Genomic DNA, 14,826 nt, shown 5'->3' on the forward strand with positions numbered 1-14,826 from the left:
TATTTAAAAAATAACTTTTTTTTTAATTTAATTTGATTCGTTTCAAATATTTTTTTTTTAAAATTGTTGATTTATAAATATCAACGACTTCCTTACATTAATACGTAAATATATATAAACGTTATCGTCAAGAATTGAACTTCAATCAACCATTAACACTTATTTAATTCAACTATCTATTATCATATCATTTGAGCTATTCCGTTCACCTAATTTCAAATATACTTACATATGTGCTCATGCACACACTTATTTAATATAAGAGAGAAATAAATTAAATTTTCAAAACTATATATATATATATATATATATAATATATATATATATATATATATATATATATATATATATATATATATATATATATATAATTCCAATAATGCAGAGTTTCTGCACTATTTATATTATAAATTTCAATGAAAATTATTATAGGTTATTAATTTGGTTTTAATAAAATAATAATAATGTTATAGTATTATCCTTTGGTTTAATATTTATTTCTAAATTTATAAATAAAATATTTAATTATAAATAAAATAATAGTAATGTATAAATGTTAATAGTTATCTAAATATTATTTGATTGATAAATTGAAGTTTGAGATTAAAGTTAAAAATATACATCTAAACAAAAAAATTGAAAATATAACTGTTTTATTTTTTTAAGGCAATAAAGGTGTCATATAATATAATAGTGTGAATTAGACTTTTTGTTGTTGAAGGTAATATAAAAATAACTGAAATTAGGACCATGTTTTCCATAAAGTAAGGAACATCTTCAAAAAGTAAGAACAAATTTCGTAATTAATTTTTTCTTCTTTTGAGTAAATATTTCTAAAGGAATTTTTTATGGTGAAAAAATTGCAATTGGTTTTTTTTCTATAATTTCATAAAATTGTTTGGGAGGATCTTTAGCAAACAAAGAGAGTTTTTAATAAAGATTTAAATTTAAAAGACAAAATTCTGACTGAATTATTAGTTTGTTTTTTCCCTTATCCAATCTCTTTAGATACATATCTAATATTTAATACTTAATTAAATAGAAAAATATTTATTCTATTAGTATCGAAACAATATAAGAATTTAAATAATGAAACCTAACTTTTGCCATATATATATAAGTACGGTTTTTACCAAGTAAATCAAAACAAGATTTTCTTAAACAATAAATCTAAGTAAGATATAAAAATTTAAATGATTAGATCGTTAAATCAAATCAATGTTATAGATATAAAAACTCAAGCTCTAGCCTTATATATAGTAACAATTCATATCAAATAGATTGAACCAAAATCTTAAACCCAAAAGAACTTGTAGTTTATATTCTACTTTCTTTTAAATAGTTTGTCCAAAAACACTTCATCTTCATCACTAGTTTGTCATGGAAACCTTCTTCAACTTTGAAGCGTATTTACCTAGCGAAAGAATTGAATCTTCACATAACATTCATGTTTTTAGAAAATGCTTTTGCATTGATTTTGAGTTCAGCCACACAATTGTACCTTCTCAATCCGATGCCACAACCTTTATGCCCGATTTTACAACTACAATCAAAAGAGTTGTAGCGATTCCTATTGAAATTCTATGTAATGGTTTGGAAGGAGATCATAATGGTGTTTTATACGCCGAATTTTCTTTTGTGCCAGATGATTTATTATACACGGTTCTACCAAATCTTGAAGAATTTGCTAGACAAATAGTTGCACACAACTATGAAAATCGTGATATATTTGAGTTGAATGTGCGTCTTTCTGCCATAACATCAATTGAAGAGGAGGAAGAAGATTTTAGAAATCAAGATGATTATGGTCAAGCTCAACAAGTTGTTGATTTGATGGAGAAATTAGAAAACTGTTATCCTTTTTCTGACTCAACCGAACAATGTCCTATTTGTTTGGAGGAGTTTTGCATTAAATCAGATTTAGCTCGTACCAAATGCTCGCATGTTTTTCATTTAAATTGTATTGGCTCATGGATTCAACAATGCATCAATCGCTCATCAACTTACACTTGTCCATTGTGTCGAGGTCTTCTATAAACATTTATGGAAATAGTTGTTATAATCTTTGTACTTTTGTTTCTTAAAATATTTTGATCTTTAATTATAATTAATTTTAGAGTTAAAGATATTTGTATCCCTTATTTGGACGAGTTTTAGTTTTTTCTATAACTGTTGTATTTTTTTACTGTTATAATATAATAATTTAAATTTTTATTATGTGACTATCCAATAATAAAATAATTATTAAAAAAATATTATTCTAATCATTAGAGTGACATTTGTCTTTGTACTAATGCAATTTGAAAGAGTTGTGGTTTATTTTTCTGTCACATCATTTAATATATATTATAATAAAAAGTAGATTATAAAAAAATTAAAGAGAAGAAAATAAAACTTAGGGTAAAATTTCTTTTAACCCTTAACTTTATAAGAAAAGTGTTTGTGAATTTGATTTTATGCTTTGAATTTGTATAAAAAGATGAATGTGATAGTTACTCATTTTTTATTTTAAACAAGATTGTAAACCATGCTTGCACGGATGAATTTAATAAATTAAAGAGTTAAATGCAGTTTTAATTCTACTATTTTAATTTTTAATTGTTTTTTTAAAATTAATTTCTCTATTTTAATTTTTATAACTTTTTAATTTTCTTTAAACAAAATCTTTTTTTTCTTCATATTTCTTCTTTTGATTGCCCCCCTCACTATTATATAGTTAACAATTAAACTTGTGATGTGGAGTTGACATGGCAGAGCCTATATATCTCTATGACAAAAACCTTTTTCAATGTCATATATTTAAAAAGTTAAAATTACTTTTATAATATTATATAATAACAATAATATAAATTATTAAATTAAAAAAATTACAATTAATTAATGTTGTAAATTAATTATTTAGATGAATAAATTATTTTATTAATGTATAAAAATAAAACATTACAATATTAATGTATAAAATAAAATTTAATAATATTAGGGTGTATTTCTTTGTAAAATAAGAATTATTGGACATAGCAGAACTAGACACTACAAAATAGTACAAGACAATTTTTTATATTATATTGTGTTTGATGATCGATATACCGGACAACTTTTATCTATTTTGTTTAATATATCTTTGTACCAAATAATAGAATTTTTACTATAATATTTTTATTGATATACAAATATTGATTTTCATGAAATAAAATACTAAACAGTGAGAAGAAGAAAAATAACGAAGAGAGAATTTTTTTTTACTTTACATCAGACAAAAACAATATAATTTTATTATAATATTTTTTATTAATAAATAAAATATTAATATTATATTTATAATCAAAATATTAAATAGAGAGATATTAAAAATTGTATTTCAATATTTTTTGATAATTTGTGTTTGGGACAAAAAGTTGTCCCGTGATTTATAGTGAGCAAATTTTTTTTATGTTTTTGTCATCTTCCTTGTCATATATTTTGTCATGTCCTATAATAAGTTTTTGCATCAGACAAAGTATAAAAGAAGTTCTCATGTCCAATCAAATGCACCATTAATGATAAGTAGTTAATTAATCATTTATTCATTCAATATTAATATTTTCAAATTATATTAATGTATAAAACAATATTAATATATAAAACAAAATTATTGAATATTGAATATTGAATATTCTTCTCCCAAAATATATTGTGTCTCTTTAATCACTATATCACCATCTCAGACACATTCATACCTTCGTCGCCTTTCTAACAATCACGCTCATCCCTATTACATTCATCTCCTTCATCATTACAACCATTCGCCAACTCAAAAACCAAATTTTCCCCAATCACCATACTCAATCAAGAACAACAAATTTTTGTGCTTCACGCTCATACCCTAACATTTTTCATTTGTTAGAAATAATTCATTTTCAGTATTAGTAGTATTTGCTTTGTTAAGTTTAACCTTTCTAGTGTAGATTAGTAAATTGTCTATGTGGCATTATAATTTGTGTATATATAGTATTGTAGTTGTCAACAGTTGTATTCACTAAGTATTGTAGTGCCGTGTGTGGGTAACCGTTTTAGCATAGTAGTGAAAGTTTATTATTCTCTCTTCTCTCATCTTCATCTTCTTTATTTTGTGCACCAATAATTGGTATCTAGAGCTCCGGTTCAGATCCACAGGGAAACACGAGGAAACACGACTGAACGGTGAGGCGTTGTGTGATTGATTTCGTTTCTTGAGTTAGCGTTAAAAATTTGATTGGAATTGTAACAAAATCACATTTCTTGATTCTCCAAGATTGGGAAACACTAGTGTTTTGTGAGATCTGAATTTTGCACAAGGTTGAAGATGAACGGAGACGGTAATCTGAGTATCAAGCTTCTAGTGTTCGATGGTTAGAACCGGAACCGTTGGATGATTCAGATGTGTGTGTTGTTTGATGCTCAATATGTTCTTGATCTCGTCAACGACTGTTACATTCTAGTTGCACTTCTGATAAATGCAACAGATACGCAAAGAAATGCTCAACGTGATTTGAGGAAGATGGATCATAAGGTGTTGTTCTACATCCATCAGTGTGTGGATGTGAACGTGTTTGAGAAAATAGTTGAGTATGAACAACGATGAAGGTTGTGTGGGACATACTGGTACGGTGCTACGGTGGTGATGCATCAGTGAAGAAGGTAAAGATTTAGTATTTACATAAGCAGTATGAGAATCCCAGTATTAAGAACAATGAAAAGGTACCTAACTACATCTCTAGAGTGATTATGATCACAAATGGGATGAAATCGCGTGGAGAAACATTCTCTGAAGATAGTATCATTGAGAAGGTACTTAGATCTCTTACTCCTAGGTTTGATTACATTATTGTAGCAATTGAACATTCTAAGGATTTGAGCATCATGAGAATAGAAGAGCTGCAAATCAGTCTAGAGGTGCAAGAGTTGCATCTGACTAAAAGAACCTCTGAGAGAGAGGTAGGGCATGCTCTGAAAGCTTCTTTTGTCAAGAAGGACCAGAATTAGTCTTTGTTAGAGGCCAAGAAAATACATGGTAGTCTTTGCGAATGACTGTTAGTCAAACAAGGAAAGGGAGTCAGAAGAAGAAAACATAGCTAGAGGAGATTATGATGATGAACCTGTGTTATTGATGGCTTATAAATCTGATGATGATGAACCTGTGCGATTGACGTTTTCTGATTTTGAAGGAGACTCTGAATATGAGTCAGAGTCAGAAGATGACTCTGAATCTGAAGTCGAGTCTGATTTTGAATATGAGTGAGAATCTGAAGGTTCTGAAGAAGAGTCAGAATATGAGGGTTCTAAGATGAGTCAAAGTTAGAAGATGACTCTAAAGATAAAGATGAGTCAGACTCTGAAAGTGACTATGAAGATGAAGAAGACTCTGAAGGCGAGTCTGATTCTGAAGGTGAATCTGATTCTGATCCAGACTCTGATGATGAGCCAGAATCTGGAGGTAATCAAATCTTTGAAGGTGGAGCTTCTGAAGGTGGAGCCTTTGAAGGTGGTCCAACTTCTGAGGGCGGTCAAGCATCCGATAATGTTCTAGAATCAGAAGGGGATTCTAAACAAGTTTAGAGATCACAAGGAATCATAAACATCCCAAGAAAGTTTGTAGAGTTTGATATGCTGCAAGATACTGAAATAGACTCTGAAGGAGAAGTCATCCAGTGTGTCATGTTAGTAGACTTTGAACCACTCGGTGTTGAAGAAGTGCTCAATAAGAAAGTGTGGTTGAAGGCCATGAAAAATGAACTTGAGCTTCTAAAATGATTTGACCTGCTAAATTGTAAGGTTGTTGTCACACTGTCAAAAAAAATCACAAATTGGATTCTGATTCTAAAGGTGATGATGTAGATGCCACAACATTTAATTAGTTGGTTGACTCTCTAAGGTATTTGTGCAACGCCAAACCTGACATTTACTATATAGTTGGAATGGTTAGTAGGTTTATGAGTAAACCGAAGTGGTCTCATTACCAAGTTGTTGTCAGGATTTTGAGGTATATTAAGGGGACTCTGAAGTATGAAGTTTTGTTCTCTTCTGGTGAAAAAGTTAAGTCAAAACCGATGTATTACTCGGACTCTGATTGATGTGGAGACGGAGTTGACGGAAGAATTACTTCTGGATATTTGTTTAAGTATCTGGGAATTCCTATTGCTTGGTATTCCAAGAAGCAGTCAGTTGTTGCTTTGTCAACCTATGAAGCATTAGATATTGCAGGTGTTGTGATTGCATGTCAAGCTATTTGGCTTTTGAATTTACTGCAGGATATGAAGATCAAGGTAAACAAGCCTCTGAAGTTGATGATTGATAACAAGTCTGCAATCAATCTTTCTAAGAAACCAGTGTTGCATGGGAGAAGCAAGCATTTTGGAACTAAGTATCATTTTCTGAGAAGTCAAGTTCATAATGGAGTGCTAGAAATTATGCATTATAGCACCCAGAAGCAGCTGACAGATGTTCTGACGAAAGCGATCAAGACTGATCAGTTTTTACACTTGAGGAATGGAATTGTTGTTGTTAATTTTGATTAGCTGAATATGAATTAAGGGATGGTGTTAGAAGTAATTCATCTTCAGCATTATTAGTATTTGTTTTGTTAAGCTTAACCTAGCTAGTGTAGGTTAGCATGTTGTTTATGTGGCATTATTATTTGTGTGTATATAGTACTATAGCTGTCAACAATTGTATCCGCTGAGTATTGTAGTGCAGTATGTGTGCAACCATTTTGCTGTAACCGTTTTAGCAGAGTAGTGGAAGTTTGTTATTCTCTCTTCTCTCTTTTCTTTCATCTTCATTTTCTTCATCTTGTGCACCAACATTATTCACCCAGCAACACAATACCAGAAATTCAGAAACCATATGCATTCTTCCTCAACCAAGAATCCTAAACCTCCTTGATCTCACCTTTTAAATACCAAAACCTAGTGACAAATTGTGAGTGCCTGTGATGAATCTGAATGAACATGGGTAAATGTTACTAAAACAATTACCATTAGATTTAAAGAGATTATAAGAACGAGCCTCAAAGAGATTCATCTTGCTGACATATAAATTTCTAGATTCGAGATTCATATGAAAATAAGAAACCCCTTGCTGACACAAATGACCCTTATTTATTTCCTGACTCAATAATCAAACTAAAAGAGAAAGAGGAGTGACAAGAGAATGAGATTTTTATGATTGTGATATATTGAAGGAGCTAGAAGTTTTTCTTTAATAAAAAAAATCAAAAAATAAAGTGAAATTCAATCCGAAGGGGCAATGAAAGTTAGAGCATCTCTAATGGATTCAAACTATTTTTGAGTTCTTTGTGGGATTCATTAAACCACATCATCTCGAAGTAACTCATCTAATTTTCCTTCTAATGGTGCAACTTTAAAAAACTCATATTGGATCCCACAATTTTATCTCATATATTAAAATTTAATTTATACTAAATTTTATTTTAACTTAAAATATTAATTTAAATTATTTAAATCAATATTAATGCGAAATAAAATAGTTAAACAAATCTAATTATATTTAAACTATAATAATAACTAAAGTAAAAGATCATTATTAAATTGTTAAAGTAAAATTAACATTTATAAAAAAAATAAATCATTTATAAAATTATTAATATAAAATAAAATAAATATGTAAATCATTTATAAGGAAATAAATTGTTAAAAAATATAATTCAAAATAATTTAATTATTATTTGAAAACATAAATAATTTTAAAATTAATCATAGATTTTTATTTTTTAAAATTTAATAATTTATATTATTATTAAATAATATTATAAAATTAATTTTTACTTTTTAATATATAACATGGCAAAGTTGTATGACATGGTGCCATATAAAATCTACATCACAAATTCAAGTGTCAACTATACAAAAGTGGAAAGTGTCAACTATACAAAAGTGGAGGGGTATCAAAATATCAAAAAATATAAAAAAAAATGGATCAAAAAGTTGGTTGTTTTTAAAGGGGACTTGAAACTTATAAAAATCAAAATACGATGATTAAAATTATATTTAAGCCTAAACTAAAAAGAGTTGAAAGAAAGTATAATCACTATAAAAAAAACTCTGATTTGCCACATGAAAAACACGTCACAACACAATATATCACATTGCAACATTCAAATTAGCGACGTGAACAAATATGTCTCAGGAACGCTAGTGGCAACTCATTTGCCACATGAAAAATATGTCGCAACTTTGTCATGTGGTATTCACGTCGCAAAACTTTATCATGTGATAATCACGTCATTAATTTTTACATAGGGTGCAACATTGTCCAACTACGTGTCAGAGTGCAGAGATATGTGCAGGAAGTAGGGATGCGGTATAGAGTGACTTGCGATGTGAATAACATGTCGCAAAGTTGAATACATGTCATAATTTTGTCATGTGATTTCTATTTCACAGTTTTGATTTTTTTAATAAAAAAATATTTTTATAAAATAATTAATAATTATATTTCAAAAAGTAATTAATAAAATAAAATTATATTTTTATTTCAAAAAATAATTCCAAATATGAAAATTTTATAAAAATTCAATTAAAATTTATTAACAAAATACAAAAATTAAAAAGTGGAATAACAGTATAAATACTCAACAAATATAAGAAAATCAATCATCGACATCAATCTCATCTTCTTCTTCTTCATCCTTCTCATTTACCGCTCCTTGACCATCAACTATTCTAAATTTGTCATTTCTATCAAATCATTGATTTTTATGCATTGTACCATATGTTTGGTTCCTTTGTGAGAACGTATATTATCGCATTTACTCCTCCAACTCAATTATCTTTTCTTCATTTCTTCAAATTTGGCCTTTAGCGTTGCCTCGCGTCTCGCCTTTGTTAGAGCTAATGGTCTCATTGTTTCCATCATTTCATGTGTCAATTCTGGTGGACGTGACTATCCTTCCCCATCTGCAATTATCGTAAATAAATTTCTATCCCCTTTTTTACAGTTGTCGATAAAAGGTCCAACACCATAAAAGCATACATTAACTCACTTCTCACCAATTGTTAAACCTCAAATATAAAGGTTCACACTTGAATCAATCGGATTTGAAACCATCAGAATATACTCAGCATGTTCATATAGAAATGGATCTTGATCAAGAAAAATATATCATCTTGTTGAAATGGATGATGTGAGGAAAGAAACTAGATAAAATGGAGAAGCTTTGCAAAAATGGATGATGAGTGATATGGAGTGAGGGGAAGAAAATGAGAGGGAGGCGGGTATTGTGTTTTGATGGGTGAAGGAAGATGAATCTTTAGGTTTCTGCTTCTAATAATGTGTTGGGGAGCGGTGTAGCTGTAAGTGTGGAGTGCGCGTAAGAGGGGTGAGGGGTGAATTAGGTACTTTGATCGATTTTTGATTTTAGTGAAATTTTACTTTTACTTTATAGTTTGATAGAGTAAATGAAAGCGGTAATTGAAAAAAAAATAAAGAACACTTAGGGATTATACTAGTTCCTCTCACAATCCGAGAGTAGTATAGTCCCCTTATCACATGTAAGAGATTTCATTATTTGTTATAACTTTGTACAAGCCTAATCCTAGTCTATACACACAAGTTACTAACTTAATCAATAAGGAACATCCCTTATGATTTTACAAAGTAGAAAAAGAAAATAATCCTCTCTTTTTCACTCTTTTATTTCCAACAATCCTGGACAATAAGGTATACACATAAATCTGAGTTTTTACAAGACGTTTGAAGTTGTAAGATGTATATCAAAAACTTGAATTTATCTTCCATTTCAAGTATACAATTCACAAGTATGTTTACAAGTATTGTTACAGAAATGATGGAACTTTTTTATTTTATGCAATGAAAATGAATACAGGAAGTTTCACTCAAAAACTTATGACACAAGACACTTGCTTTTTTAAAAAGGTGAAAGATTGAGTTTGAATTGTAATGAAAGAGGTGAGTTTTCAAAATATGAAACCTTAGGTATTTATACATGAATCATATCTGTAGGAATGAGTATATTACCATGAATCAATGCCTTGATTGACAGATAAAATTTTGAATATGTTAGAATCAGATTTTCTGTCAAAAAGTGTCATTGCTTCAGTGGTAAACAGTTAACACATAATCCTAATTGGTTACAACTGAAGTGTTTTATGAAAATTGAGTTTTTTCGAAGGTGTAACCGGTTACAGGTAATGGTTAATTGGTTACACCTGATTTCATTTTGAAAAATAGTTAAAATTTCATTTGTGTAACCGGTTAACAACATAGTGTAACCGGTTACACCTGATGCAGAAGTGAAAAATTCCTTTAAAATAATTGAGATGCAAAACCATTTGATATCAAAAATTATTTTATGCATCATGATTATTTGTTAAAGATGTTACTGAGCATTATGGTAAACACATGAACAAATTGCAACTTTCACCTCAATGAAGTGATCAATCTTCCAAGCTCCAAGGATATTTTGACATTGTTGATTGAGACGTAATTCTTGTTACCATATAACTTTGAACATGAAATGTTTTCTCATTCTTTGAAAGTGCACATGATCTTTGTGAAAATATCTGCCAATTGGTTATGCGTATCCATGAATGTCGCTTCAATATCACCCTTAAGCACATGATCTCGTCAGAAATGATGTCGAATGTCTATATGTTTGGTCCTTGAGTGCATGGCTAGATTTTTTGTTATGTTGATTGCACTTGTATTATCATATTTCAATCGAATGCATCCAAGGTTCACGCCATAGTCGCAAAGTTGTTGTTTTAAACAAAGGATTTGTTCACAATAACTTCTTGCAGCAGTATATTCTGCATCAGTTATACTAAGAGCCACACATGCTTTCTTTTTGGAGGACCACGATACGAGAGTGTTTCCTAGGATATGACATATGTCGCTTGTGCTTTTCCGGTCTGTTTTACAATTTGTATAATCTGAGTCAGAATAACCAATTAAATCCCATACGCTACCTTTAGGATACCATAAGCCAACGTTTGTTATTCCTTTGAGGTACTCCATGATTCTCTTCACATAGGCAAGATGTGATTCCTTCGGATTTGCTTGAAACCACGCACAAAGACAAATATTAAACATTATGTTTGAACAACTTACCATCAAATATAATAATGAACCAATCATATCTCGATATTTAGTGATATCAATTGAAACATGGGATTAATCTTGATCTACGTACGTTCTGGAACCCATTGGAGTGATAATTTCTTTGCAATTGTCCATATCAATTTTTTTTTCAGCAACTCTTTGCAATACATGGATTGGTTGATGAAGATGTCATTCTTTAGTTGCTTAATTTGAAGTCCAAGAAAGCAGTTCATCTTACCCATCATAGACATATTGAACTCTCCTTTCATCATCAATGAAAACTCTTCACATAGTTCTTTGTTCATTGAACCGAATATGATGTCGTCAACATAGACTTGAACCAATAAAGTATGATTTTTAATTATCTTAATAGACAAATTATTATCAACTTTACCTTTTTCAAATCATCTTTCACATAGAAAGTTGCTAAGTCTATCATATCATGCTCTTGATGCTTGCTTTAATCCATAAAGAGTCTTTTTCAACTTGAAGACATGTGAAGGATTCTTGAAGTCTTCAAAACCGGGAGGTTGTTTGACATAGACTTCCTCATTGACGTATCCATTCAAGATGATGCTTTTGACGTCCATTTGGAATAACTTAAAATTTAATGAACAAGCATAAGCAAGTAAAAAATGAATAGCTTCTAACTTTGCAACTAGAGCAAATGTTTCTTCAAAGTTGATTCCTTCTTCTTGATTGTAAGCTTGAGCCACCAACCTTGCTTTGTTTCGAATAATTATAACATTTTCGTCAAGTTTTTCTCTTAAACACCCATTTGGTACCAATAATGTGTTTTTAACTTGACTTATGAACAAGTTCCCAAACTTGATTCCTTTCGAATTGATTTAATTCTTCTTACATGGCAAGTATCCATTAGTCGTCTTCTAAGGATTCACCTATTTTTTTAAAATCTATTTGAGAAACAAATGTCATATTCAAGCAAGCATCCTTGAGATTTAGTCTTGTTGTAACTCCTTCACTTATATCACCAATAACATTGTCAATTGGGTGATCACGATGGGTTCTCCATTTTAAGGAAGATCACTTTGATTTGACTCTTATTGGATGGATTCCTCTTTGTGTTTTGATTGATCATCATTGTTGACTTTGGTAACATCTTTCATATGAACTTCTAAAATATCATTATCATCATCACAAACAACTATATCCTCCTTAGAGGGGATAGATTCATCAAAAGAAATATGCATTGATTCTTCTATAGTTAAAGTTCTTTTATTATAAATCCTATAAGCTTTGCTAGTAAGGGAGTAAACAAGAAATATACATTTGTCATACTTCTTGTCAAACTTACCGAGATTGTCTTTGTCATTATTGAGGACAAAGCACTTGCATCCATAGATATGAAAGTGAGAAATGTTTGGATTTCTTCCTTTAAAGAGTTCATATGGAGTCTTGTTTGGCCAAAATTACATGATCATAGAAAATAAGAGGGAAAATACATTACCCTAAAGCGCTGATGGAAGCGTAAGGAACTCTCAACATCCTGGCTGCCCAATTCACCCATCAATAAAGAAATTTTCCCTTACCTTGGAATTGCAGAGTTTCTGGATTATATTGTTGTTTCAACTTTGTTATAGCTTTCCTTAGGGTTTCCTAGTCATTTATCTATTTTTCCCAATTTCTCTTAATTCCAACTTTTCTATTTAAATAACCTAATAGGTATTGGAAAATTTTCAACTTTCCCCTCAACATTTCATTATTACACCTTAAACCTTAAATTTTATTAAAAACTCTAATTTCTCCCTCTACTCTCATTTTTTCATAAATTATTATTAAATTTGAATAAATATTTTATTCAAATAAATATTTAATCAAAATTCCTTAATTTTCTCCTCTCTCAACTTATTCCAAAATAATTAAATTTATCAAATTATTCATAATAACCTCAATAATTCTATTTTATTTTTTTGCTCTCCAATCTTATAACCCCGAAATTATTAAATTACCAAAATATCCCTACGCACCGAAAAACACCAAAAAATCAAGTATAACAAATAGAACACACCAATAATTAAATAAAATACTCAAAAAAATTGGGTTGTTACACCTGCTACCTTTTCACTATCACAAAATCCTATGGTAGGTCTTTCTAGTTTCCCTATCAAAGTGTCCCCCTCATTTTAGTTGTGAACGTGACTCTTGTGGAAACAAAAGTATTTGGACTTATCTGCTCTGAATGATTCTTTGACTGGGCAGGGATTCCTGATCCCGACTTCCTTGAACTAAAAGTTCACACATTCTTTTTATATTTTTTCCCTTGAAGTGTCCAAGGGAATGTAAGCGTTGAACTTGATCGGGGTCTGAGATGCATTTCTTCTCTATGACGACTGCTTTTCTCTTTCTAGTGCCTGGTTGTGTATGTTGTTCACATATCCTTGACATGTATATCCTTCTTCGGCCATGAACTATTCTTCATAACTTATGTAGGGTTGCCTCCTTATCAGGAAATATACTGGTAGACTCTTACAAAGTGATCCTTTCTGCCTTATCAAAAAATATTTTTGGACCCTTACAAATGGATCCTTGTCACCTTATCAGGAAATATTGTTGGACCCTTACAAAGGGATCCTTGTCGCCTTGTTTGTGCAACGACCTAAGATTTGTTAGGGGGCTCAAATTTTCAAGTCTCGTCTTAGGGACTTGACTATCTAAGCCTCTCCCGAGAGACTTTTCTTTTCAAGTCTCGCATGAGGGACTCGACTATCTAAGTCTCGCTCGAGGGACCCATCTTGTCAAGTCTCACATGATGGATTCAACTATCTAAGTCTCGTCGAGGGACTCGTCTTTTCAAATCTTACTTAAGGGACTCGACTATCTATGTATTGTCCGATGGACTCTCCTTTTCATATCTCGCATAAGGGATTCGACTATCTAAGTCTCGCTCTAGGTACTCGCCTTTTTAAGTCTCAATTAAGGGACCCGACTATCTAAGAATTTCCTGGAGGATTCGCCTTTTCAAATCTCACCTAAGGGGCTTAACTATCTAAGTTTCGCTTGAGGGACTCAAATTGGTAAGTCTCACCGGAGGGACTCGATTTCCTAAATTTTGCTCAAAAAAGATTACCATCTACTTTGTTTAATCACTTCACCTTTCTCAGGCCTCGTGCTTGAGGGACTATGGATTGGAAAAATCTTGATTGGGCCTTAAAAGTTAGTGATATATAGCTCAATAAGATTAAAGGTGTTACGAGATGGCCAAAAGATGAAAAAGCGGGCATGATAAGGCGGGTAATGGGTCGCCCAAATGGAACTCGAGTTTCCTGACCCAAGCCTATGTCCATCACAAGCCAACCGCCTCAATGTGTGGTTAGTGAGTTGTTCTTGAAAGGGAGGAATTTGGTCAAAGATTCTAAGAAAATTGCTCATCCTGTTTTGGTGGAGAGCGGGTCTTCATATTCCTTCGCCATCTCCAAGTAGTTAGATTTGGAATGGTTCTTCGCCCACACTCTGGCTCATGGATCGCAATAAATATCCAGACCCCTAGGGTTGGAAGGGGATCGGTTAACTTTTAGAGATATCGGCAAATAAAGCGGTTTCACACAATACATTATCGTGTGATCCATTATATTATGCTTTTTAGAAGCATGACCATCAATATAATTGTATTCCTCGGGTTAAACACATACTTAGAAATTCCAATACGAGAAATTGAATTATAAACAACCACACATACTTTATAAGGAAACAGTGTAATTGTGTAATAGA

General features: G+C 30.8%; 1 protein-coding gene across 1 annotated transcript; it reads left to right on the forward strand.

Moving 5' to 3' along the window:
• Window positions 1-1,527: 1,527 nt before the first annotated feature.
• Window positions 1,528-5,574, forward strand: LOC127102850 (uncharacterized). Its single transcript, XM_051040176.1, has 2 exons — window positions 1,528-1,927; window positions 5,303-5,574. The coding sequence occupies exons 1-2, from the start codon at window positions 1,528-1,530 to the stop codon at window positions 5,572-5,574; spliced, it is 672 nt and encodes a 223-aa protein (XP_050896133.1).
• The last annotated feature ends 9,252 nt before the right edge of the window (window positions 5,575-14,826 follow it).

Source organism: Lathyrus oleraceus, chromosome 7, assembly GCF_024323335.1.
Source record: "Lathyrus oleraceus cultivar Zhongwan6 chromosome 7, CAAS_Psat_ZW6_1.0, whole genome shotgun sequence".
Classification (NCBI taxonomy): Eukaryota; Viridiplantae; Streptophyta; class Magnoliopsida; order Fabales; family Fabaceae; genus Lathyrus; species Lathyrus oleraceus.

Bases quoted from the DNA above. Each gene is read 5' to 3' on its own strand.
- LOC127102850 (XM_051040176.1), top strand. From the start codon at position 1,528: ATGCCCGATTTTACAACTACAATCAAAAGAGTTGTAGCGATTCCTATT. The intron at 1,928-5,302 runs GTACCAAATGCT...GAGGGTTCTAAG, and splicing joins CATTAAATCAGATTTAGCTC to ATGAGTCAAAGTTAGAAGAT.